The 26876-nt window shown below is 39.6% G+C and overlaps 1 protein-coding gene across 2 annotated transcripts in view; it reads right to left on the reverse strand.

Moving 5' to 3' along the window:
- Positions 1 to 26876, reverse strand: part of ZSWIM6 (zinc finger SWIM-type containing 6) — a 182151-nt gene that overhangs the window by 76421 nt on the left and 78854 nt on the right. For both annotated transcript variants that reach the window (XM_075932863.1, XM_075932864.1), the window contains exon 2: positions 15118 to 15474. In XM_075932863.1, the coding sequence (XP_075788978.1) occupies positions 15118 to 15474 (357 nt within the window). The remainder of the gene's footprint in view (positions 1 to 15117; positions 15475 to 26876) is intronic.

The raw sequence follows: 26876 nt of genomic DNA on the forward strand, positions 1-26876 counted from the left end.
AAATATCTTTTAAAAATTGGAAATACTACTGAAAAAATAGAAAGGAACACTGGACAGTTAAGTGTACAAATACAATTAGGAACCCCCCAAAAGTATATGCAAGACAATTAGCAAAAGAAACCCCCCTCCCCAAACATCAGAAACAGGAGTCAGAGGATGAAGCAGGTACTAAATGTGCACTCAGCGAAGACGAGACCATTATGGAAAAGCCAAATGAATTATTTCCCTCAAACATCAATGCAGAGGGTGTAAGAGAAAATTACATATTTCAGATCCTTTTAGGTACTAAATCTGAGGAACTTTCCCAGATAGAGCCATCAATAGTCACTTGGTTAAAACAACTCCAGTCTTCCAAGAGGTTGTGCAGTTTGGAATGATTCCAAATTATAACTGGTTCTGCCCTTTGTTACCTCGGGTGGACTGATTCACAGGACCAAGTCTACAACACCAAGATCTCCACTGGCACCTACACAAACAATTTTAAGAATTCTGAAATCCAAAAGTGTGTACTCAGGGGTGGGGTAAACAGTGGGAGTTTTAATGCAAATTGTGTGTCTCTAGGACTACTGTAAGCTGTATTTTTAAGTTGACCTAAATTAAATAAGCAGGGGAGCAGTTCAAAGTGGCATGCAATAAGTTTGTTATACTATGCTTCCTTAAGTTAAGTAAATGGATATTTTTGAGTTGGACCAATTGTACAGATTAGCATAGGTTTATTCCATTAAGTGTATACAGGGCTCGAGTTCGCAGAGTGATTGCCAATTTTAATTTCCTTTACAAGCAAAAAGGCTGCCATCATGTCAAACTACATTATCAATAAACTACAGCCTATACTGGAACAGGATACCATACTCCAAGAGGCTCTGGGAGACAGACCCATAGTCTCCTATAGACAACCACCTAACCTCAAGATGACTCTTACCAACAACCACAGGACATACCACACTAATACCAACCCTGGTACCTTCCCTTGCAACAAACCCCATTGCCAGCTTTGTCCACATATTCATTCTGCTGTTACCATTATTGGACCTAACCAAGTGAGTTATAAGATCAAGAACACATATTCCTGCGCATCCAGAAATATAATTTATGCTATCATGTGCCGAAAGTGTCCGTCTGCTATGTACATTGGACAAACGTCTCAGACACTTCGCCAAAGGATTAATGCCCACAAAACAGATATCAAACAGGATCACAAAGAAAAAAATAATTTCTTGCCATTTCAACCAGAAAGGACAGTGTCTCAACGACTTAACTACCTGCATTCTGCTACAAAGACCTTTTACATCTGCACTTGAAAGGGAATCCTCTGAACTGTCATTCATGCTAAAATTCGACACTCTCCGGGGGGATTGAACAAAGACCCCAACTACCTTACCCATTACAAAGATAGCTTCCCCAATTATCACCTCTAATACCATTAGCTCACAGACATCTACCTTTCCCTACCTCTAATATCATTAACTCACAGCACTTACCTTCCTTCCCTCCCACCCCCGCATCCCCCTTCTGTTCTGAAATGTGATTTGTCCTTTTCATATGTGTTCATTTTTTAAATTATATCCTTTGGTATATATGGTTGTGACTATTTTCTTCCACTATTTGATCTGAGGAAATGGGTCTGGCCCATGAAAGCTCATCATCTAATAAACCATCTTGTTAGTCTTTAAAGTGCTACATAGTCCTGCATTTTGTTCCAAGAGAATGTTTGTTAAGATTCAGTGTGACTCCTGAATACAGTTCTAAATCTCTAAGAAAATATGATTTGTTGTTGGAAGGAGTAGAGATTTGAGCCAGAAATTCTTGAGTTGAATCCTACCACCAATACCAATTCCCTTTCCTTATTTGTAAATTGGGAATAAATATTACTTACGTGCTTCAGAGGTACGACGAGGATTAATTAGCATATGTTTGGGCTTTGAAAGTGAAAAGCACTATCTAATTATATGAAATATAAAAAAACCCCTGCAATTAGATGGTGTCAGTTTAGACAGTCCTATATATTGTTCTCTCCTTGCCTCAGGCTTAGTTAACTGGTCTTCGAAATAGATTTTATTTAATGCACTTATGGTCATTTTGAGTTTATATATTCGCATATACACGCATACATTTGACATATGAATAAGGATATACATTTTAAATTTGTGCTTCTATGACCTGCCAGCAAAATGTTTATATAATTAAAAATATTGTGTATGGCCAGTATCTATATTTCAAATATTTATTATAATATCCATGAACCAAATTATTTCAGAAAGACTTTTTTTTTTTAAAGGTAGCTTTTCACTAACTCATTTTCAGCTGTGAACTGAAGATTCATTTTCATTTTTAACTTTAATTTCTAAACACTATGAAAATATGTTTTTCATGTTGACATTGTTTAAAACATCTCAGGCAACTTGGTTAGAGCTTCTGAATTAAGTTTAACCTTTGAATAGAATGCAAGTGTAGAAATTTCACTCCAAAAGAACAATATTTGAAAGTGAGAGTGAAATAAGAAATTTAAGACTTACTCTTTCAAATCTGAATTTACAAAGGTTGTGACTTTCTAGACTCTGGCACAGGAAAAAAAGGAAGCCTGTCTAATGAAGACCCAACTTTCTTGTAAACTACATGGCTTGTTTTTAAAGCTATAACCGCACACAGTATTAAAATCTTCACTGAGGTGTTCACAATGATCCCCAACTTAATTTCCTGAGTCACTTTGCATTTATTGACACTGAGTTTCATCAACCATTGTGTCTCCCATTCACATAGCTTGGTTAAACTTCTCTGGAGTTGCTTGAAATCTTCTCTGGTTTGACTACCTTAAATAATTTTGTGTCTTTTGCAATTTTTGCCACCACATTGTTTATCCCATTTCTTCCAGATCATTAACAAACATTAAAACACCATTTCCACTATGAAACTTCAAGTCACCTTGCAGTTAGTATTCTGCTTCCCTATGATATGTCTTTTAGCCAGATTCTTTTAGCCTGTCTTTTAGCCAGATTCTTTTAGCCTGTCTTTTAGCCAGATTCTTATCCAAGATTATAATAAGTAATACTGGGGTGAGCGATAAATTATGTGTAGAGGTTACTGCACTATTACTAATTAGTCTTTTGGTTAACAGGTTATCTTTATCCATCTTTTTTGTACATTGAAAGAATTTTATCAGATTGGTTTCTGCAAAGAAAAGTTATGTCTGCCCAATCTGCTTAGACCCTACCTATAATCATTTTCTGTGTGTGTGTTTTTTAAGTCTATTGTTACAGTTTCAACCAGGCAGTACCGTCACAAAAAACAAACAAACAAACAAAAAAAAACACACCTGCTTACTAGTATGGATTACTGAGAGAGTCTTTAAAAAACCCCACCTCAGGTACAGCATAGAATGTCCTCCAATACTCTGGCGTTGTCAAGTTTCTTAATGACATTGCATGTCTTCTCCTAGCCATGTCATTGTTAAGATCCTTCAGTACTCTTGGGTATTTATCATCTAGACCTAGAAAAACTTGTGCTGCATGATTTAGTACAGGACAGAAAGTGAAATATAACATATGCCCATTTGGAAGTTATAGATAAGCCATATATATTTCTGCAAATAGCACCAACAGGGATAGCATGTTAATTGTGCTTATTCAAGAGAAAGGGAATGTCTTTTTTTTTTTTAAAGCAAAACATTTGTTTTCTCACATGCCCTTCAAAGAAATGAGCAAATATTGGCAAGAATACAAGATCTTGTACCTCAGTTCCACATTTTAGGCCATATTTATACTATACAGGTGTGATTTGTGACCCATACAGCTAGTTGTGGCAGCAAAATCTCAAAGTGTAGATACAGTCATGTTCACAAAACTTTTGCTGATCTAGCTTATTTCCCTTGGGGGAGAAAGAGTAGCCACACTAGAACTAGTAGCGCTGCTCTCGTGTGGTGCATCGACCCCAAAAGTACTTCACCTGTATACCTATACTAGGGAAAAAAAGCCTAACAGACTTGGTCTCATTGTATAAGGATATTATCTCAAACAGCATAATGAGCTCACAAACCACATTTATAGGCTTAGAGCAGGCTACTCAACTCACAGCCTCTGGGCCGCATGCAGCCCATGGCCCATTTGTTTGCAGCCCATTGTGCAGTCTGGGTTGATATATGTTTTAGTGGTTAAATTCCTGGACTATTGTGAAGCCAAAACAAAAAATTACTCAATATAATGGTCTTCTGTTGATATGCGTTTTAGTAGTTACATTCCTGGACTTCATTGCTCTTTAAAAGTGCTGTCATGGGGTGGAAATTGGGTAAATATTGCATTTTATTAATATCAGCAAAACTGACTTAAATAGGGCCTGCGTGTTGTGTAGTCTTACTTTAATTTTTGTATTCATGCCCATCAGTGTGAAAGAAGCTATTTGCATATATATGTAACCGCACTTAAGTTAGCGGCCCTTGCCATGTGCTGTGAGCAGGGGTGGCCCGTGTATACAGGCAGACTCCGCAGTCGCCTAGGGAGCCGCATTAAACGGCGCTCAATGATGACGCACTGCCATTGAGGGCTTTGGATGTGGAGGCGCCGATCGCGCATTCTGCCTAGGGCTCCAGTTGCCAGCAGCTCATCTTGGAGGCGGGGGTGCTGATCGCGCATTTCACCTGGGGCACCAGTTGCCGGCAGCTCGTTTCGGGCTGCTCCTGGATGGGAGTATGTATTACTGTGGCTCCCAGAGCTTCCAAAGTTGAGCAGCCCTGGATTAGAGCAATCCTGACCAAAAAGAAGCCACTTACTGAACCATCAGCACTAACCTAAATGTTTCTTGAAAGCCTTACAACCTGGTATTGACTCCAGTCAGTGTTCCAAACCCCATTTGTTAGTATGTTATGTGCTCTCCCTTGTACCCAAACCCCAATGGACAAGTCTGTTATAGCTCTCTGCGGCTCAAGTTGTAGGGACTTGAGCCTTAAAAGACTCCTAATTCAATCCCCAGTGTCAACCACTAAGCAAATAGGAAACACTTAAGATTATGAGACCCAACAAGAGAAAAGCCAGTAACCGTATGCTTGGCATTAACTGTGCTCTCTAGAGATCCACATAACCAGTCCATGCCCAAGTTTTGCTCCTTCTTTCCCCTTCAGAATTTCAAAATTCAATCTCTTCCCCGGGCAACTCCTCCCTCACCTTGACTACTGATGCCCCTTTATCTCTGACATATATGCTACCCCCTACAGATCCATTTAAAGTGTGGTTGCCAAAATTATCTTCCTGGATCAACTGTAATGACCATGTCAACCCAACTTCTTCTAATCTCTCTACTCACTCCCGTCACTATCACATAAAATTCTAACTTCTTGTCCTCATCTCTAAAGCCACCTCACAACTCTGCCCTTCTCTACTTATTCATCTTTAGACCTTAACACACTGCACTCCTGGCACCTCCCTCTCTACCAAGAAGACCAGCCATGAATATCTCACTAGTCACTTTTCCCACAATCACTTCCATCAGTTTCTTGTATGACAACCCTTATGCATGCAACAGGATTCCCAAATAAACTTATAAAGCAACTACCTTTGTTTCTTTCAACTTACTCTTCAAGTCCCAATTCTATAGATATGCCTGTAGAAATTGCCAACTGATCATTGCTAAAATGGATTACCAATATGTATTTCATTATTAGATTATAAATAAAGCTAATCTCTGAATGGACAAGGTGCTCTGGTGCTAGAGAGGTACATACAGGTTAAACCTATCTAGTCTTGGCACCCTTGGGACCTCACTAGTGCCAAACCAGAGAATTTACTGAACCATAGGAGGTCAATATTGTCTAGAAGCATTATCAATACTTTAATTGCTTACTGAGCTCTTAGAAGACTGTCAGGGTTAAATTAGAGCTAAACAACAGCACAGAACACTGAGAACCAGGACTGGTGGCTGTAGACAAACTTTATGGGATCATGGGAAACTTGGCCACGATCCATTGTAAGTGGACATCTGGATAACTAAAATTATGCCAGCCCACAGAGGTTACCAGACCAGAGTGTGCTGGACTAGACAGGTTTAACCTGTACTACCAACCAGATTCTCAGAGAGGAATTGAAGCTTTCTAGCTGTGCACCTTCAGGTCTTCGTAATCCCATTGTTACCCTTATTCTCCCTGTATTATTAAACCCACTTGTTGCACCTTGCTCAAAATAAGGTCTTTGAGATAAAAAGGTCTGTCTTTAAATTTGTCTACTGCCTAGTTCAACAATGCACTGCTCTGAATGGGGCCTTGTGGCTCTACCATGATACAAATTGCAGTTAACTAAAAATGTGCATGTAACTAATGAAATGGATTTATTTTTTTGTATCTTCCAGAAATCTAAACAAATAGGTAACCCAGACACTGCTAATACCATGCACAGTTAAATTTTAAAATAAAAATTACATTATGATGGTGGACATATAGCATACGGAAAATTTTTCCCTTGGAACTGGGGGTGTGTGGAGAAGGAAAGTCTGGTTTTTTCAGCTGCAGTTAAATTATGCCATGGACTAATGTTAAGGTTATTTTTATTTAAAAGATTTTTTTTTTTTTTTTTTTACTAGTCATCTATATGATTGGCTGTTTTGCTATCATTACCCCAACTGGAGGAAGTTTGCTTCACTTGTACTCATAATAATAAATAATAATAATAATAATAAAACCTATTTCCAATTTTAGCTTTATGAAGTTGCTTCTCTGGTCTAAGCAAAATAGGGATGCAAAAAATAAATAAAAAGACTGCGTAACCAAACAATTCTATTAAACGTAGATATAATTTTGATAAAAAGTATATTAAAATATATTAAAATATCAATAAAAAGTCATTGGGATTGATTAGTTGGCTATATTTTATACATGTGATACCAACAAACTAATTCTGAAATGGAGAACCTCTTACCCAGATTGTTCAAATTGTTCTGCTCAAAACAATTCGAATCTAAAGACAGTTTGCAGGAATATTCCAGCAGATCTCCACCTTTGTGATGGTACAATCTATAAAATAGCCAGGAACCAAATCTCATTCAGCTTTATGGATCAGCATCAGTATCTTGAAATGCAATCAATAGCTAATAGGGCACTAGTACAGACTTCAGAAGATTGGTATGTTATCTGCAGTTGCTTAAAACAAGATTACTTGAGTGTGAATGGCAACCTCATGCACAGTTCACCACGGCAATCCAGTTTTGAGTGAATCAAGGAGAATGTAACAAGGCCCACATCACAGAAATACTCATAATAATCTTACTCATGAACTAAAGACTGCTTTTGGCTACTAATGATCCTATAACCTCAAAGTGCAGATATCAATGACAAAAGTGAGCACCCTTTAACCTTTTTTCAGGGTAGGTTGACAACCACATCTATTCCTGCTACTTCCTCTATCTTACCAGAATTATCTTAGTCTTACCTGGGTTTAAGCCAGGCAGTTGGAGAACAGACATACCAATTGGGTTCAAGAAGGAAGAACGAACAATTTTTCACTTATATACTCATAGCACCAAGACCAGATCCCTTCACTAATTTCTCCAGTAGCCAACATTATAAAGAGAAGGAGGCTCTTCTCCTTATAAAAAATAAATTAACCAAATCCTGCAAGAAACAAAATTTAGAGCAGATGAACAACTAACAACTCACCCTCTTAGAAAGACAGGCACAAAAATACTGCAGAGACATTCCATCTTTCCTACCCAGAATTCAAACAAACCTTTATGGTTCATTATTATGCAATCAGAGGCATTTAAGAGGGAGCTCTCCAGCTAAAAAAGGAACAAGCACTAATTCTTGGGGCAAGTGAGAGAGTCTGTGTGTCTGGACTTTCTTTTGACTGGCTTAAAAAGTTTACATTTTGATCCATTGGGGATTGTGTGTTGTGAGAGTGGGGGCCAGAGATCTGCTCGCTGCTACCTGAGTAGACATTAGTAATGCTCTAGCCTTCTGTACTTTAAACCATCACCCTTGTTACCACCCTTCCTGGTTACTTCTGGCAACAGGCAGCACTCCACTCTGGGCACAAAGACAACTTTGGCCACCAAGAGAGCTTCAGCTTCCTAGACCATGGGATGCTGTTTTGAGAAGGATTGCTGAGCAGAGATGGAGGTCCATCTATCAAGGAAGGGGAAGAGTAACTTGGGATATAGATTGACTAAACTACTGAAAAGAACTTTAAACTAGATTTAATGGGAGGAGAGAAAAACTCACTGTAAATCCAAAAACTTGGACACCGAAACAGATCAATCACAGAAGGGAAAAAGAAGGAGAAAAGGAGGAATATAGAAGGGGAAAAAATCTAATAAAATCTGTATACTAATTCAAGTAATATAGAGAATAAACATGAAGAATGAGAAATATTAGTAAATAATCATACTTATAAGACATAACTGAAATATTGGTATGAAAGTGTACCAATGCAGGTAAAAAAGGACATGCAGGTAAAAAAGGAAGTGTTGCCTTGTATTATCAAAGATGTATATGCTTGCACAGAGACTTGAGAGAGAGAATGGGGAAGCAGTCCCTTTGAAAGCCTCTGGGCAAGCTTAAAAGGGGTAAAAAATAAGGGTGGTGCCATCGTAGCAATCTATTATGAACCATCATACCAGGAAGAAGAGAAGAGGTCAGTGAGACTTTTTAAACAACTAACAAAATCATCTATGTCTCATGACTTGGTAGTGACGGGGATCTTCAACTAACGAAACATCTATTGGGAAAACGATACAGCAGGACACAGATTACTCACCAAGTTCTTGGAATACACTGGAGACAACTTTTTATTATAGAAGGAGGAGAAAGCTACTAGGGGAGAGGCTGTTCTTGATTTGAGTCTAAAAAACAAGGATTAATTGGTTGAGAATATGTAGATGAAAGGCAACTTGGGAGAAAGTGAGCATGAAATGGTAGCATTTTATGATTAAAAGGAATTGAGGAATTGTAAGAGGGAAACTGCACAATAAGGACAATGGGCTTCAAGAAGGCAGACCTTAGGATACTTATAGAACAGATAGGTAAAAACCCATGGGAAAAGTCTAAAGATAAAAAAAGTTCAGGCAAGCTGGTAGTTTCTCAGAGAGAATGTTGTATGTTCTTAAGGGTATAACATTAAGACGTGTTGTATGTTCTTAAGGGTATAACATTAACATATAAGGACATTAGCTATCGTGTACTCGAACAGTCGTGTAACCACATGACATCTTAGTGATTACATGACTACTGGATAGTTCTTGGGGGGTGGGGCTGGCAGCAGCAGCCCCTGTCCACAGTAGGTCTGAGTCCCCCTGTCGACAGAGGCTGTTCTACTTCCCATGAAGCAGCTTCTGTCCACAGTGAGCCTGGGCACCCTTGTGAACAGAGGCTATTCTGCGGCAGCAGCCCCTGTCTACATTGGGAGCTTGGACGCTCTGCAGACAGGGGCTGCTGCCGCAGAATAGCCTCTGTCCATGGGGGGGCCCAGGCTCGCTGTGGACAGAGGCTGCTCTGTAGCCTCTGTCCGCAGGGAGCTTTGATCCCCCATGGATAGAGGCTGCTCTGTGACAGCCTCCCCACCAATCTGCTGCCTCTCATACAGGCAGCAATGTGGGAACGGGAGGGGAAGGCAGCATCGCAGAGCTGATGCTGGGGGGAGGGGAGGGCGCTGGGAACTGGCTTTTAAACTGGACGGCACCATTTCCTGCCTGCTCCCTTTCTCCGCTAACTCTATAGGAGGCAGCGGGGGTGGGGGTGAGGAGAGTAGTAGAGGGGGAGAGAGACAGGGAGGTCCGCAGGAGCTTATACACAAGGGTAGCTAGCTTCAAAGCCAGCTGCCGCCCATATTGGCTCCAACCTACTCCTCACCCTCTGTGCTGCTGCCTCTCTATCAAAGGCAGCAGTGTGTGGAGATGTAGGGGCGCAGGCAAGATCTAGTGCTCATGGGGAGCCTGCTTAAAACCAGCTCCTCATGGGCACCCGCTTTCCCTTCCCCACCAACACCTTGCTGCCTCTAATACAGCGAGAAGGGGGGAAATGCATGTAGTCAACAAAATTAAATGATAAGCCCAGGCTTATCGTTTAATTATGTAGTTGTCTACACTATAACATCCCTAGTAAGATGTCATCTTTGCAACAACAAAAAAAAACAAAAACAAAAAAAACCCACCACATACAGAAAGTGAAAATTAGGTCAAACTGAAGGATGAATAAAACATCCCCACAAACATGTAGGGGTAAAATTAGAAAAACAAAGGCAATAAACAAGATTAAACATGCTAGAGACATAAAGGATAACAAGAAAATGTTTTACAAGTATATGAAAAGCAAGAGGGAGACCAAGGACAGGATAGGCCCATTACTCAATAAGGCAGAAAAAACCAAGGTAAACACAGTAATGACTGAAGTATTAAAGGCTTTTTGATTTCCTTTGTAACCAAAAATGTAGCTGTGATTGGACATTTAAATACAGTGAGACTAAAGAAAGCAAGTTAAGAATTAACTCAGACAAGATAGTGGTAGTAGAGGAGCCCATGCAGACAGAGCTCTGAACCAGCCAAACAAGTGCCAAATCTATGCCAAAAATTGCACAGGGCATGATGGACAAGGGCTACACCATAGACACTCATGGCAATGGCACATGAAAATAAAGGAGCTTAAACAAGTATACCACAGGGCAAAGCCTGTGAATAGCCACTCTGGTTCTGAGCCACAGACATGGGAGGGTGATGATAGGCACCCATAACCACCTGCAATAAAGTTTTCAGAGGTACTGGGACCCTAACCCATAATTCCAATCTGCTGTAGGGACTGTGGGATAGCTACCCATAGTGCATCACTCCTTGGCTACGTCTACACTGGCCCCTTTTCCAAAAGGGGCATGCTAATTTTAAACTTCGTAATAGGGAAATCCGCAGGGGATTTAAATATCCCCCGCGGGATTTAAATAAACATGTCCGCCGCTTTTTTCCGGCTTGTAAAAAAGCCGGAAAAGAGCGTCTAGACTGGCCCGATCCTCCGGAATAAAGCCCTATTCCGGAGGATCTCTTATTCCTACTTTGATAGAAATCAGAAACTAAATGGGTCAACAATGTAACATTTTTACAAAAAATTAAGCATCGTTCTGGGGTATATTAGAAGAAGTGTTGTAAACAAGACTCCACTCTACTCAGCATTGGTAAGAGCTCTGTTCTGGGAAAGATGTGGATAAATGGGCAGAAGTTCAGAGGAGAGCAACAATAAAAATAGACTGAAAAAAATGGCTTGCTAAATCTGAAGAGAAAACTGAGGAGGGACATGATAATACGCTTCAAGCTCAGAAAAGGTTGTTATAAATAGGAGGGAGATAACATGTTCACTTTAACCACTGAGGACAGGACAAGAAGCAAAAGTCTTAAATTCAACAAGAAAGACTCAGGTTACAGATTAGGAAAATCTTCCTGGCTGCCAGGGTAGTTAAGCACTGAAACAAATTACTGGGGGGGGGGGGGGGGGGGGGGAGGAGTGTTGTGGAATCTTCATTATTGAATATTTTTAAGTACAAGTCAGACAAACACCAGTCCAGGTCATATACAGAGCTGGTCTACATTGGACAATTAGGTTGGTATACCTATTGTTCAGAGATGTGACAAATCCATCCACCTCCCACAGTGGCATAGTTAATATGACCTGCATCCCCAAGTAAAAAGCACTAAATCGATGAAATAATTCTTCTGTTCATTTAGCTACCGCTTCTTGAAGTAGAGACCAAATCCCTCCTCTGTTGACACAGGTAGTGTTTACTCTGCCGTGTTTTCAGCAGCGACATATCCAGCAAGTCCTGCCTCAGTGTAGGGGACTTGACTAGATGATCTGTTGAGGTCTCCTCTGGGTCTACATTTCTATGGTTACTGGTATGCAAAACAAGACAGACATCACTAGAAAAAGCTGTGTAACAGAAAGGCCGAGGAAATTCAAGGATTCCAGATGACACTAGTGATAGCAACATCACCCACCAACCAACTCAGAACTCCCTTTGATTTTACTAACCATACTGGGAGAGAATGCAGTTCTCAGGCTGGAGAAAAGATGTTTAGAAGAAAGATATGTGAACAATATTGGGAAGGGAGGGGGAAGCACAGACCTCCACAAGATCACTCTCCATTTATAAAGAGGTGCAGCATGACACTTTAAAGACACTCCATCTCAGAATCAGATTTGGAGAACATTTCTGCAATTGGTGCTCTATGCAGTGTTCAGCAACATTCATCTGTAAATTTTTTTTTAATGAAAAGATTACCAGTGAAGTCCATGTACAGCCTCTCTCCAACTTACAAACAAGTTACGGACCAAACACTTGGCCGTTACTCAATCTGTTCGTCACTTGGACCCCACTGAGTTACATGCGACCGCACTGTTTGTAAGCACAGGTCATGTTCATAACTCGGGGACCAACTTTACGACCGCTCCATGGGAGCTTTGGTACAAGTGCGAATGGTCGTAACTCAACCGCTTGCAACTCAGGGAGCAGCTGTATACAATGATGTTGGTAAACTGTCCATGGCAATAGAAATGCAGCAGATATAATCTGGCATTAAAAACAGAGTATATATCACACCTCTTTTGAAAAAAAAATAAAGTTTGTTCTTGGCACTAGCTAAATTCATTTTAAGGGCAAAGGGGATATGGCAGATTGAATGGCGATCTTACTCTTATGTATTGTGAACATCATTAGAACCCACAACTAATTGTTTAATGTTTTTTTTTAAACCAGATTTTTATATTTTTCCACACAAAAAATTGAGTTGAGTTATGACCCATTACAAGTCCCTGGATTTGAGAAAATGTGCAGCTGAAATACTTTGCTTGCTGAAATAGTCTTTGTCCTGCTTTTTCTTAACAGAAATGTATATCCATTTTAACTTGGTAAATATCTTCTTTAAAAATCAGGAGGAGAGTTCTTTTGGGTTTTTTTTTAAAAACTCTTTTCATATATATATATATGTACACATACATATACACACACACACACACACCCCTCTTCTTGTGAGCCATTCTTGATAGGGTATTTGGGTTGTTTGGATTTGAAATTGGTTTCACTATTTATATATTCCTGACACTGTTTGATTACTAGATAATTATATTGGCAATTATAATAGGCTGATTGCTGCAGTTTTCAGGCAAATGTAATTGCAATGCACACAAGCTGACAAACATTTTAGTTTTATAGATACTCTTAAACACATCCTACCCATATGCTTAAGTGAACACTTTCAAAAGCTTGTTTAGTGCTTTACAACCTTTGTTTTCTTTTACTTTTATTGTTTTGACTTCAATATCAGTTTTGAAATAAACATTTAAAGGCATGCCAGAAGTTAAGTATTACCAATTGGAAGGGAATCCCACTTCAAACTAAATAAACTGTCTGGTTTTAAAAAGCCAATGAATCCAGGATTAGTACAACTGCACTTTTAATTTTGTACAGCGTCCCAGCTCATTCTACTCTAGCTTCATCTTTGGACCCCTGTTGTGACTGAAGAACTTTTCCTTGTCAACATCTTAGCCTCAAGCATCTTAAAGGCCCATGTTACTCCTCTACCCCAGCTATTCCCCTTACCTCTCTGACCTTCTCTGTTTTAGCATCTCCCTTCTTCCCCCTTTCCAAATACTTTGGGCAATGCTACCAACCTCCAGGTCACCATGACCCACAACTTGGATATTATTTTTCACTTATACCCTCCCTTGCTACTTCCATTCATGTTATTTACAAATCCTTCTGCTTCTCCCTCATCGCCAAAAAAACTAGTTCTTTATTTTCTCCAGCTTCACATTCAGGTTCTCATAACATTCCATCCTGAATAATCCTCTCAAACACACACATTGCCTTTCCCCCGAGTCCAGACAAAATGTTGGCACTAAATTCATATGCTTCCAATCCTTTAATTTTGCCTCTAAGTCCTTCCACTTGCTTCCCAGCCAATAGCTTATCAAATATAAGATTCTGGACAACACCCTACTTATCCTGCCTTGTCAAGAGCCCTGTCCCCAATATTTTCCGCTCCACCATTCTTCCAAACTTCACCTTTCTGTCCGGTTTTCACACAATCCCAATAAACCTTCTTCTAGGTGGCTTCCTATAAACAACAGGAGATTTCTTAAACTCATCTGGAAGGCCCTCCCACATCCACATGCATGAAAACGCCATTGTGCTGGCTACAGTGAATCACGTTGACTTGTACATACAGATTGTATTGTTATTCTTTTTCCTGTGACATTTATGTACTTGATTGTCCTTAGATTGAAAGCTTGTATGAGCATGGACCAATCCTCTTAAATGCTTGGAAAGTCCTTAATACATATTGGGCACTACAGCAGAACAAAACCAAGTAGTACTTTAATGAATAAATCAATTATGCCTTCTCACTGAACACTTGCACCTAATGTTACTGCACTGGTTATGTGAGAACAGTTTTTTCCAATTGGCCTTATATTTTTAATATACTACCATTTCCTTTCCTGTCTCCAATGTACAACACTCCTCCCACAATGAAAGGGCTATAGAAAACGTAATTTAATCAAAGAAAAATAGTAACAACCAGGGCTCGACAAATAATGCAATCTACTCGCCCATGGCGAGTACATTACAACCTGGAAGAGCTAGGTTCGGGCAATTTACACATGCGCAGAACGATCCGCTCATGTGCAGATCGCTGGACAGCGCGGCTGGTGAGTGGGTAAGCCCTGGTGAGCCCTGGTAATAACTGTATTTGTTTTTCTGCTTCTTTTAAAGGCGTCTTAGAAATGACCTATGGATAACGAGTATTTTGAAGATTAACATAAAAAGAAGAACTATCAAAAATATACTCAGGATGTTTACTGAAAAGTAAGTATTCTTAATAAAAGGGCTCTAGAAAAAGCAGAAACTCTGGTTTATTTAGAATGAATATATAATTGTAATATGATCAGATTATGTTGCAAGAGAAACAATATCTTATAACTAGATTGGTGTTAGAAAACTAGCAGGGTTTTCTTCCAAGCCAACTTATAGTAATGGTAGAACACGATCCACATTTACATACATTACCTGATTTTCCCCTTTCCCCCCAACTTCATACCAAAAAAACCAAACCAAACCTAAAAGATCGAACAAAAGGAAAATAAGGAAAAATCATTGGTAAACTTACCATGGACTTGATTGATTTCTGAATTCTGAGAAAGAATTTCATCTGCTAATTTCTGAGCTGTTGGCAAAACTTCTGTGTGGTGCATTGTGATCAAATACTGTACAAACTTTTGTAGTTGGTCTCTGTTCATTTGAAAGAGTGTCTCTGAAATGGGAAGATGCAGTTTGACCTGATCTGGCTTGCGGATCCGGTATAAAGAGAGTGCCACAACGTGGGCACAGTAAAATATGTCCTTGTTTCCACAGCTACAGGTCACTGAGGTAATCTTGCAACGATCAAAGCTGATAGCTACCTTGCAAACAGTTTCTGGCTCCGATTGCATTGCAGGATCTGTCACTGTGCCGCTCAAGTGGAAACCTGTGCAAGAAAACAAGAGACCTTATATTATTTGGTAAAATGCTATAATCTCACTGTCAAGTATTTTTTTAAACAAAGAAAAGCAATTATCTCCTTTTGAGAAATGCAATGCATCTTTTTAAAAAAGATCTAGCTTTCATGGCTACATTTACAAAATATGTTCTTCATTGTTTTCTAAATGCCTTTTTCACATCTCTAAGAAAGCCTACTGATGCAGTCAAAAAGCTTTTTAACAAGCATTTTTTCCCTTTTGTATAAATGTTCATGAAAGCTTGGTAATCAACAAAAAACGTTCACTTTGGCAAAAGAAATAAAGGATGAAAGAGTTGAGTCTGATCACACCAGGGGCAAGCCGCCTCAGTAACCTTGCAAGTTCTTACAGCTTTAATTTTAAAAACTCTGCAGGTATAGACAGCATCTACTAGCAAGTTTTAACATTCCATTAGTAGGTGAGAAAGGTGCTTTCTAATTATATGGAGCACAGGCCTTGTCATCAGGAACTCTTGAGTCCTAATTTCAGCTCTACCACTGTACATGTCACTTAACCTTTCTGTCTTCATTTCATCATCAGTAAGCCGGAGTTAATGCTTACCCTCCCAGAAATTACGTGGCAAAATTAGTTCTTATTTATGCTGCACTTCGGAGATGAAAATTTCTACAGTTACTAAATTATACGAAAAAATTACCCTTCTAGCTCTGTGCTAGAATTAACATGTTCAGATGCTTAGAACTCACTTTCCTCTGTACTCTGTGGAGAAAAGAGAGGAATGGGCGAATCTGATTTGGGGAAAAATTATTTGCTTTAATAAATATTTATAGCAAGCCCCTTCACCCCAAAGCGGTCTGTTGCGTCAGTATTTTATTATTACAATAGCTGTACTTTTCGGAATTTGTGGTCAACCCACCTTTGTTTTTCCCTCATGAAAATATTTTTTAATCTGTTGAAATTTTATCTTCAATATTCCATTAAGCTGTACTTTAGCTGTTTTATTTTAATGTATGAACATAGAAATGGGTCTTTTGTGAAACCATTCAAATTCATCAATAGCATAAACAAAAGGTGGCACTTCATTATAATGTAAATCACCCGTTTATGTAAACAATAAGTTTGTCTCAAATTTTCTCCAAGACACAGGAGCATGATCACTAGAAAGTTACTACCATATACATTTATTACAGCTGAGGAAGACTATCAAATATTTTTAAAACAAATTTTAAAAACCGATTTCAAACATTCTTGAAATAAATATCAGTAGCACAGTTGCAGCTTCAAAAGACACTATGTTATAGCTGGAAAAATCATTACGCTGGCCAACAATGTTGTACCTACAATTGTGACAAGAAACCCTTGAAATTACAAGAACTGAAAGATTAGAAGAAACACTCCCTTACTTTTTCCATTTGTTTGCACTGTATATTTGACATCACTTTGCATAGTCAGCTTTATTGTTTGGGTTACATTCAGTTGCATTATTGTGATATCTTCCTCAATGTCACAAGTGCCCACTAACCCATGATGATGTTTGCCAGTTACAGCAGTAGCAAAGCAGATGTTGACAATGAAAAGACAATAAGCTAGAACATGCAGGGCAAAGGGAAGGGAAGAGGCGCAAGCCTCAAATGTGTTTTGTGCTCTTGGATCTACCCAAAGACAAACACTTAAATACAGAAGGAGAATAAAAAAAAATGTTTTAAAAACTATTTAAAAGTATTTAGCACATATTGTGGTTAAGAATTCAGTCAGTCAGTCTCAAATACTGTATGTAATGTGTTCCTTTTCCACAAATTAAGATAAATTAGACAATAGTGTCAGCTGCTTTTATTGAGAGACTCTTCTTGTATGACGTTTCCTGTCTAATTTGGAGCTATTTCCAGTCTGTGTCTATGCACTCAGAAAATACCTAGAATTTGAATACGAATGGTGATGCAGATACGGTTTAAGGAGACCATCCTATTCCTGCTGACATCAATTGGAGGAATAAGATCAATTTATGCTACAAATGACCTTCCCTGATGTTATCAATTTTACTTTCAACAGTATATATTTAACACAAATTTAAATAGATAAGAATTTCTTGGGAAGGCAAAGGTCTCTTCAGAAATATTTGGATTAATTTTTTTTTTAAAGCAGTATTGAAGGAATTTAATCCTACACATGGTGGACAAACATAGAAACCATTTTCTTTTTAGATCATAATTTTTTCTCAATACGACTGCAAATGTCAATATTAGTAATAAGATCTAGTCTGAACAATGGAAACACGGTAAAATATTACACTTATAGGATGACAACAGCTTAAACAAAAAATCTGTCACATATAATTGTAGCTTAAAATACAGTGTCTTAAAATATTATTGTTTAAGTTAAGAAGCAACATTTCCAACTTTTCTCCTTCCAGTAAAAGGAAGAAGTTGAATATATATCACCTAAAAAGTTAATATGCCACAGGATCCATCTCAGAAGTACAGTTAGACTTTAACAAATTTATCAAATGTTGTTCTGAATTACCTCTTGAATGTGTCTACCATAGCAATGCAGACCTATTAAACAATGAAATAGCTTTGCTGCTCCATTTTCCCTTCCTGTGCAGGATCACCCTTTTAAAAGCTAGCCATTAAATATCCTACATTGAACTCAGAGTACTAAAAATCTAATTGACAGTTTGTACAGAAGTAAATAGACTTTCTATGCTTGTAGAGGAAGGAAGAGCTACTACAACATTTCATTTGCAGTAATTTATTGCTTGACAGGCAGAGAGATGTCCATATTCCTTGGAGAAGACCAAGGAACAGTTACTCCCAGAGGAAGCCAAAGATATTGACATTTCACCGCCTCTTGAGCCTCAGATGAATGGAAAGTCTCCACTGCTAAAAACCTGTAATATCTCTTCACAATGCTGCCTTCTAAAGTTGCAATTTGAATCTTTTCTTAAAGATTTCATATCTTCCTTGATGTTAAACTTTTATTTACTTCTATTTAGAAAATAAGACACACAGAGAAACAACAACAGCATCATTGATATCTGTTAGCCCATTTGTCAAAATCTGTTGACGAAAGAACTCAAAACGAAGAAGTCTACATTCATTGCAGATAAATTACTTATTGGAGCAAGTATGTTTCCACCTTTTTCCCTTTAGCTGCTGCAATTAATTATTTTAGGTATCTTCAACAGTAACACAAGACCTACAGCTAAAACCACCCTGACATACTGCACACAGTAACAGTCTTGTGTTTTTGAAAAGTGTGCCTACCAAGTCAGTTAAGGCATTTAGACATGTCAAATGTGGCTCATTTGCTATGTAATTTCACTTCTGTTTAAACATTCAAAGACAAAACATTTACAAACAGAGCTATTTGACTGCAGAAAAGCAGTGATATTAAATAACCTAAGTTTTCAGGGGCTATATTTCTAAGAAAACTGTATCATGAAGGGCCATTAGTATGAAAATCTGAAGCAATCACTGCAAATTACTTTGTATATTTAAGCAGCCAACTTATAACTAATCACATACCCTTACCTAATACATCCTTATAAAACAGAATATTTTATTAACATTGAGTTTCAGTTGATCCCTCACTCCAAATTAAAAATGTTTAAATAATTTTCCCTCCCATATTATACTGAAATATCATGACACTCAAATTTTATGAAAAGAAATGTGTAGGAAACAAAAATATGTTTTAATATGTCATATTAAAAATGAACACACTTGCAGTGAGGTGGAGATGCATTTTACTTTTTCATTATTCAAGGATATATGGGATTGTAGATAAAGGTAGGAAGAAGGAAGGAAATTTGGAACAGTTTTTAATGTCTTTTAAAATCTGTAATTAGCCTAGAATTTAAAATCTTTGAATTGCACTTGAGCTCAGCACTGCATCTACAAACAAACAAACAAACAAACAAACAAACAAACAAACAAACAAACAAACAAACAAAAACCAGTCCAGACAAAAAGGGAAATGACTAAAATTAAATGCCTATTCCAAGAAGGCAAGGATGCACTAATTCAGGCCTGAGCAAGACACCCTCTGAGGGCCAAATCTGGCCCACCAAGCCACCAGATCCAGCCCATGGATTCAGTGGGGAGTCTCAGGTAGGCTCCCATGCTTGTCCTGCCCCCGCATGCCACTCAGAAAAGCCCACCCCCAGCACAGTACCATTAGCTGGTTTCTGGCCAATGGAAACTGCTTGTTTGAAAAGTAGGCAGCATGCAAAGCACCATTCCCTGCTCCCATCATGCTCTTATTCATAAAGCATTTGGCCCTGCAGCCTGTGCAGAGGCAGGACAAACTCCTGACTGAGAAACGAGCTGGGCTGCTGACCGGGAGTCTCATTGGTATGTCTTCTGGCCAGAGCCTGCCTCTGACTCCCCAGCTCCTCCCTTCCCCCAGCCCTTTGCCTCCCCACTTCACATAGGCCAACTCTCTGCCCCCCTCCTGAGCCCATACCCCCTCAGACCCAGCATTGTAATCCTCTGCCCCAAATCAAAATCCCCTCCTGCCCAAGGCACAACCCAATCCTATGCCCCAGGTCACAACTGTCTCCTTCACCCAAACTCCCTCCCAGAACTAACAGGCCCTCCTACCTGAATCCCTTATCTCAGGGGTGGGCAAGACAGCCTCTGCAGGTTGGATCTGGATCACCAGCTGGCTGATCCAGCCTACAGCCACCCTGCCACTCCCGCGCCCCTAGGCCAATTGAGATCCGGGGACGGGGGAGCCGGCAGTTCTCTAGGCGCAGTGAGGTGAGGGCAAAAACTTCATACATGCTCTCCCACCCCTGGGGAGAGGTTCTGAGACATAGGGAGCAAAGGAAGCATCCTGGCCCCACCCCTTCTGGGGCAGCCTGCAACCACTTCAGAAATTTGTGAAGTGGCCCCCTTCAAAAATTATTGCCCAATTTCCGGACCTACACTAATTGATGAGATACAATCAGATGCACTCGCTTTCCTTTATAATTTGTGGAATAATGTTGTCACTCAGTTAATCACTGGTAATTTAACTTTTGAGCCCTGTATTCATACTTAGTTATAAATGACATCAGACTACATTGTCACAATTTTAAGTATACTTTCCCTTTAAAACATGTACCTTTGAATCCCCTTTAAGTCCAATTACAAGAAAAAAGCTACACATGAATTATACAAATTAAAATACATCTTTACAATCAAGAATTCTGATGGCATAAGCCATTGGTTTATACAGATACCAGAAACCTTTGATTAAAATACAACCAGAGATCACCATTGAGTTGTGACTTAGGGCAGGGCACTGGGTGCACCGTTCCTTGCAGAAAATATAAGACTATCAAAATTGGATTATTGAAATATCATAAAGTTTAAGAAGTGATTTTGAGTCGCTTGCTGCTATATGCCTTTAAAGAACACTATCACACTGTATCCAATATGTATTCATTATCTTAAAACTGCAACAAAGTGTACCAGGCAACACAATTTGGGCAACACAGCCTTTTCTTAAAATTTGTCTCTTAATTCCTAAATGTTTTCAAGTAGTGAACAAAGATTACTTCTATGGCTCTCACAAAGGTAAACAGAAAATATATGACTAAATCCCAGTTCACAGTTCTGGAGATGAATGCAGTTGTAGGGGTGGGAAGTAGAAGATATGGACTACAGTTACTTGCTATAGGACTTCTTCATGGGAAGAAAAGTATCATTAAGGGCAAAGAAGAATTTAAATGAGCCTGATCTGAGAAACAGGGATTTTCTCTAAAGATTAAGCCCAATGTGACGAATCTTCTCTTACACAGTAAGTGGATTTATCAGAATACCATCCATCTCAAATGGTCATTTAAAATTCAACTATAGTAAAACTCCATTGGTCTGGCATCTGATGGTCCGGCACCATCAGGAACCCGGAAGTGCTCTGGGCAGCCGGACCATTGGAGCTACTCTGACCTCGGGTTCCCCGATTCAGCCGCTGCTGAAACTGACCAGCGGCTGAATCGGGGAAGCCGGGGGCAGAGCAGCTGGTGTGCTGTCAGGTTGATCCTGCAGCGCCGAGGGGTGGTGTTACCGGACCAACCCAGCAGCACCCCAGCTGCTCTGCCCCAGCTGTCCCCAATTCAGCCACTGCTGAAACTGACCAGGAGCTGACTCCGGGAAGCCCGAGGACTGCCCTGGGCTTTCGGAGTCAGCCGCTGATCAATTTCAGCAGCGGCTGAATTGGGGACAGCTGGAGTGCTGCCGGGTTGGTCTTGCAGCGCCAAGAAGCGGTGCTACCGGACCAACCCAGCAGCACCCCAGCTGCTCTGCCACAGGTGTCCCCGATTCAGCTGCTGCTGAAACTGACCAGCAGCGGCTGAATCGGGGATGCCTGGGGCAGAGCCGGACTATCGGAAGGGGGGACTATGAGGGGGTCTGTGGTGGCATCCTCCCCACACCACCCCAGACCCCTCATAGCCCCCCCTTCCGACAGTCTAGCATATCTGATAATCCGGCACCTCCTGGGTCGTAAAGGTGCCGGATTATCGGAACTTTACTGTAGCTGACCGGTTTGACAGTGAAGACATGAATACTGTTATTACTGTGTGGACTAAAATCACATGACCAGTAAGCTTTTGCTTCACCACCCCAGTCAAACCACTACAAATCCTTATGGAAAATAGTTCTTGAGTGTTTCTATTAGCCATTTTTCAAAACTCAGTAGCTAACCAGTTGTGATTTATTCCCATTCAAGCAAGAGTTCAGACCATATTTACCACCTGTCCAATTTACTCTTAAGCTAGAAATTATTTTAAAGTAAAGTGTACAAAGACATTTACTAAACTAAATTTTATGTGAACTTTAATATAACTCAAAAGAAACAAATTTAATTTCCAAGTTAAAGACTTATTTGACAACACTCTATCTGGAGTTAATTTAAATTGACAATTTATAAACCTGAAGTTGTGGCTTAAAATGATAAGTGCTTACAGCCATAGTATCAAACATGCTGGTATAAAGGTAACTTGGAGAGAAAGAAAGGTTAAGAAGCAGCACACAAGGTGTCTGTTGTATGCTATAAATACTCAGTCTGCAGTAGCTTATATTAGGGATGTAAAAGCCTGTTAAAAGATGACTTCAGGACAGGAGTAGCATCCACGCTCTGTGTGCCTTTGTGGTCCTCAAGAACGAACTACTAGTTAACTCCCCTCTCCTCCAAATGCATTAAACAATATTTCAGTCCTTAGTCCATGCTCAAATGTATGGGTCAATGGCACTGAATATTGTACTATGTAACTGAAATTTCTTCCCCTTGTTGGCCATACACACCATGGCCGCAGCTGAGAAGTGGTGCTGTGCAGAGGCACTCCAAAGCTGAAGAGCCTTTTGCAACTTGTCTTTCCCTTTCCGTTTTGACTGTAAATCCAATGATACAGTTATCTGGGATTTTTAATTAGCACTTGCTGCCATCATGGTGCCCCCTCCTCCCCTGCAAAACACCTGACCTTGCCAGAGGAAAAAAGAAAAGGATTCTGAAAGGGATGCTCAATATGCTGATACTCAAAGCAAATGATACTTTAAAATGTCCAGCAAGCATCACATAATACTCTGCTTTGGAACAACATCTGGTCATTAGGGATGTTTAATATTGTTTAATTGAATAATTGCTGTGGGAGGCAGCAAAGGAAGGGGGAAAGCAGCTCCTTGGAGCTGGCTTCCTGTGTGTACCGACTCCTGCCTGCCCTCCTCACCCCCCACACTGCTGCCTCTCTATCAGAGGCAGCAGCATGGGGTGTGTTGGGGAGGGGAATGAGACAGCTCCACAGGATCTGGTGCTCACAGGGAGTCAGCTTTTGAGCCGGCTCCTCAAAGGGACCGGCTCCCACCTCCCCCCACTTGCTGATACAGAGGCAGCAAGGGGAGAGGAAGTGTATGTAATCATTAGGATTAACCAATAAGCCCAGGCTTAATGGTTAATGATTTACACAACTATTCACCAACATCCTTACAGGTCATAATTATAAATGCACCACAAAGCACTACACAATTCTTAGCAGCGTCTAAAACTTCAAGTCCAGATAACAGTCCACCACAGAACATAATTGTGACAAATTACTAACACACTCTTTCAAAGCATTCCTCAACTTCAAAGCTCCACACTAAGCTTTTATAAATTCCCTTGTAGCTTAAAAGATGAAAACGTCAGGCATCTTCTCTGACCAGCCCTCACTGTTATCATGGAAGCATCCCTGGCGATTCATCAACACTTGCATAACTATAGGAAAGTAGCACTTTCTGGTGATGTATTCTGCTGTAAAATGGGCTGGTACTGAAATAAGCATGTTATCACCTCTCAGTTTGGGAACTGCATTGCTGTAAAATTCCATTCACTATATCCTACACATTGCAGAGAGAGAGAATCCTGTTAGTTGATGACCATGGATGACCCTACATACTTACATGACAATTGCCCCCAATGTGGATATTCTGATACAAAAATGATTCCCTACTGACTGGAATCAATCCAGCACTGCACGCTTCAGAGTGTGATAGCAATTCACTTCTCCACTATCATTGCAGTTCTCATTAGGGTGTCCCAGCCCTCAGGGGAAGGCTGACAAACAAATCTAGGAATGGGGCCTTTTATATAAAGAACTTCTGCAATCACTGCTTGCCATCCCAAACCTGTATTATAACATACTTTCACCTAACAATGCTTATTTCCAGGACCTAGAAGCGGCTCTCCACTGTCAGCAGGTGCTCCATGAATGCCACCAACAAATTAGAATTTATTGACTGCGGCGGCCATTTCTCAACATAACTTGTGTCAGCTTAAGTTTGTATTGTAGATATAGCCTTAAGTTTTGCTAGCATGACGTCAATATGAGCTGTGATTATTTTTTAACTGACACTGCCATGCCAGTGAAAGCCATAAAGTAGATCGTTATACCAGTATAGCTTCTCTCTTTTTCGCAAGCAGCAATAAGCTAGAAGGAGTAGAAGCAGTTTTATACTATGTCTACCAAGGTGGGAAATTGCTAGCAAAGTTAAAGGTGCAAAACTTTAAAGTACAGACAAATCCTAAGTATGAAAGTCAAACATTTATTTACATGGGAAAGGGTAAAAACTAATGTTACGTTTACGGTTGTCAGATGGTTTCTGAAAAAATACTGAACAAAATAAACAAACAAATAAATAAATAAAATTAAAAAACCAAAACAGTGTGGCCCCTTTAAGAAACGCTTTTGAGGATTTTTGGCCGTAACAGGCTGCCAGCAGCTGCCTGCCATCTTGCCTCCTTGTGCCAGGCTGGACAGCTCCCCTGAGGAACCCAGTAAGCACCCAGGATTTTCATCTCCTGCCCGAGGGGAGGAGGAGGGGGGAAAAAAAAGCAAAACAGAAAATACCAGACATTTTAGGTGTCTAGTATTTTCTGAATTTTTTACCAGACCGGAGGCGAGAATACCAGACTGTCCGGTTCAATACTGGACACCTGGCAATGACTGTCCAGTTCACTTCCGGACTCCTGGCATTCTTAAAAAGCCTCACTGGATTGCACCACTAAAAGAATGAAAGGAGAAATTTGTTTGAACATTTAACCTACCAATAAAACAGTAGGGTGTTTTTTTTTTTTTTTATGGCTTCACTCATCATAACTAAAGAATAAAGAGTTTTTGTGATCTTTCCTCTTAAGTTTTCATCTCACATATATTTGTAAAATGCTAATAATTGCCACAGCAACTTTTTGCACTATGACAAATAAGGGACTATGATGACTGCAAGTGATAAAAAAATAGCATGGCCAAACAAATGCAAAATAATAATCTTGCTTTCATTAAAATATCTTTAAAGTAACCAGGAAAACGCCCTCCCTCCCCCAAGTTGTCATTAAATAAAGGATATATTTTAGCATGGTCAGCAGCCCAAAATAGCTTAGAAAATGAATTGCCTGACAGATAATATGGACAATATTTTGAGGAAAGTTGCTGTTTACTTTCCTAATGATAACTGAAAAGTTCACTCTATTTTAGGTCTATGAGGACACTTCTATTTAACAAGTAATCTTATTTTTCTGAAGTGAAGAGCCAGTGGGTCTGCAGCTCAATTTCAGACACAAGTAAATATCCTCTAAGGCAGTGTTTCCCAATTTTATTTGGCCATGGAATCCTTTTCAGCTTAAAAGAATTTCAAGGAACCCCTAGAGTTGCCAGGGTAAAATTTGTCAAGAAAAAGGGGGGGAGGGGGAAAAAAAAAAAGGCCACAAAATTTGGAGAGAAAAAAAAAAAGCTACAAAATAGACTGTCTCTTTAAGAAGGTGCAGGGGAGTGCTGCGTCTTCGCAGAACCCTTACTTTCAATTCACGGAACCCCAGGGTTCCACAGAGCACCAATTGGGAAACACTGCTCTAACCAACCAACCATCACATCTCTCTTTCTCTCTCTCTCTCTCTGAAGAGTTAATTTTAAAGCTGAAATGTGAACAAGAATGAAAAAGGTAATAATTGTTTTTTAAAGAGAAAAAAAAGTCTGAAGATAAGATCCATTTAGTAGCTGAAAGGAGTTACAAAAATCACTTGGGTGAATTTCTCTCAATTGCTTTTAAAAGGAGCTGTATCGCTGAAGACCAGTCTTGGAGAATAATCTTGGGTGTGTCTTGTTCCTGAGGCAAGAGGTGCTTGTGAATGTTATGAAATAAACACATACTAATCTTGGAGAGGGAAGGGAAGTGACACAGAGGGGGTAAACACTCAGAAATCATATCCTGATTGACTCAGAATTGTCTCATCTTTGAAAGTCTCCCCCTTCTCTTGATGAAGGGCCTAATTCTACTCTCTCGGAAAGACAGATGTATGCACTCGGAGGTGGGAGAGGAAAGAGAGTAGTAGTAGTAGTAAAATACCAGCATTAATATTTTGTTGTGCAATAAAGATATTTAGGCTAATCTAACCACGAGAAGTCCTTTTCTATTATAGTAAGTTAAGGTGGTGAATAATTATTTAGCAGAAAATTTTGCCTACTGGTGTTAAGTATGCATAACACTAAAATTGTTAAAAACACTGACCTTCTGTCAGGAAATATGCTGCAGTCTGCTTAAAAGCAAAATGGCCAATTCCATTTGCATTCCCAAAAATGGAATATGGAATATTCCCTTAGCTAAAACCTATGGTGTAATGATGACCGAATGAAAAATGGTATTCAGCAGCTCCTGGAAAATAGGATTTACCAAATATTGTTATGTTTCCTCTCTCTTCCCATACCTTTAAAAAAAACTTAAAGAGACCTTCAAGTAGTCTGTGGCACCTTAAGGCACATCTACACAACTGGGCTAAAGCTGAAATAAGCTATGCAACTTGAGCTACATCAATTCCAAAATAACACTGCTGTGTAGACACACCCTTAGGGTACGTCTACACTGCATTCCTCTTATGAGAGAGGAATGCAAATGCAACGGAG

The sequence above is a fragment of the Pelodiscus sinensis genome, chromosome 6 (assembly GCF_049634645.1).
Source record: "Pelodiscus sinensis isolate JC-2024 chromosome 6, ASM4963464v1, whole genome shotgun sequence".
NCBI lineage: Eukaryota > Metazoa > Chordata > Testudines > Trionychidae > Pelodiscus > Pelodiscus sinensis.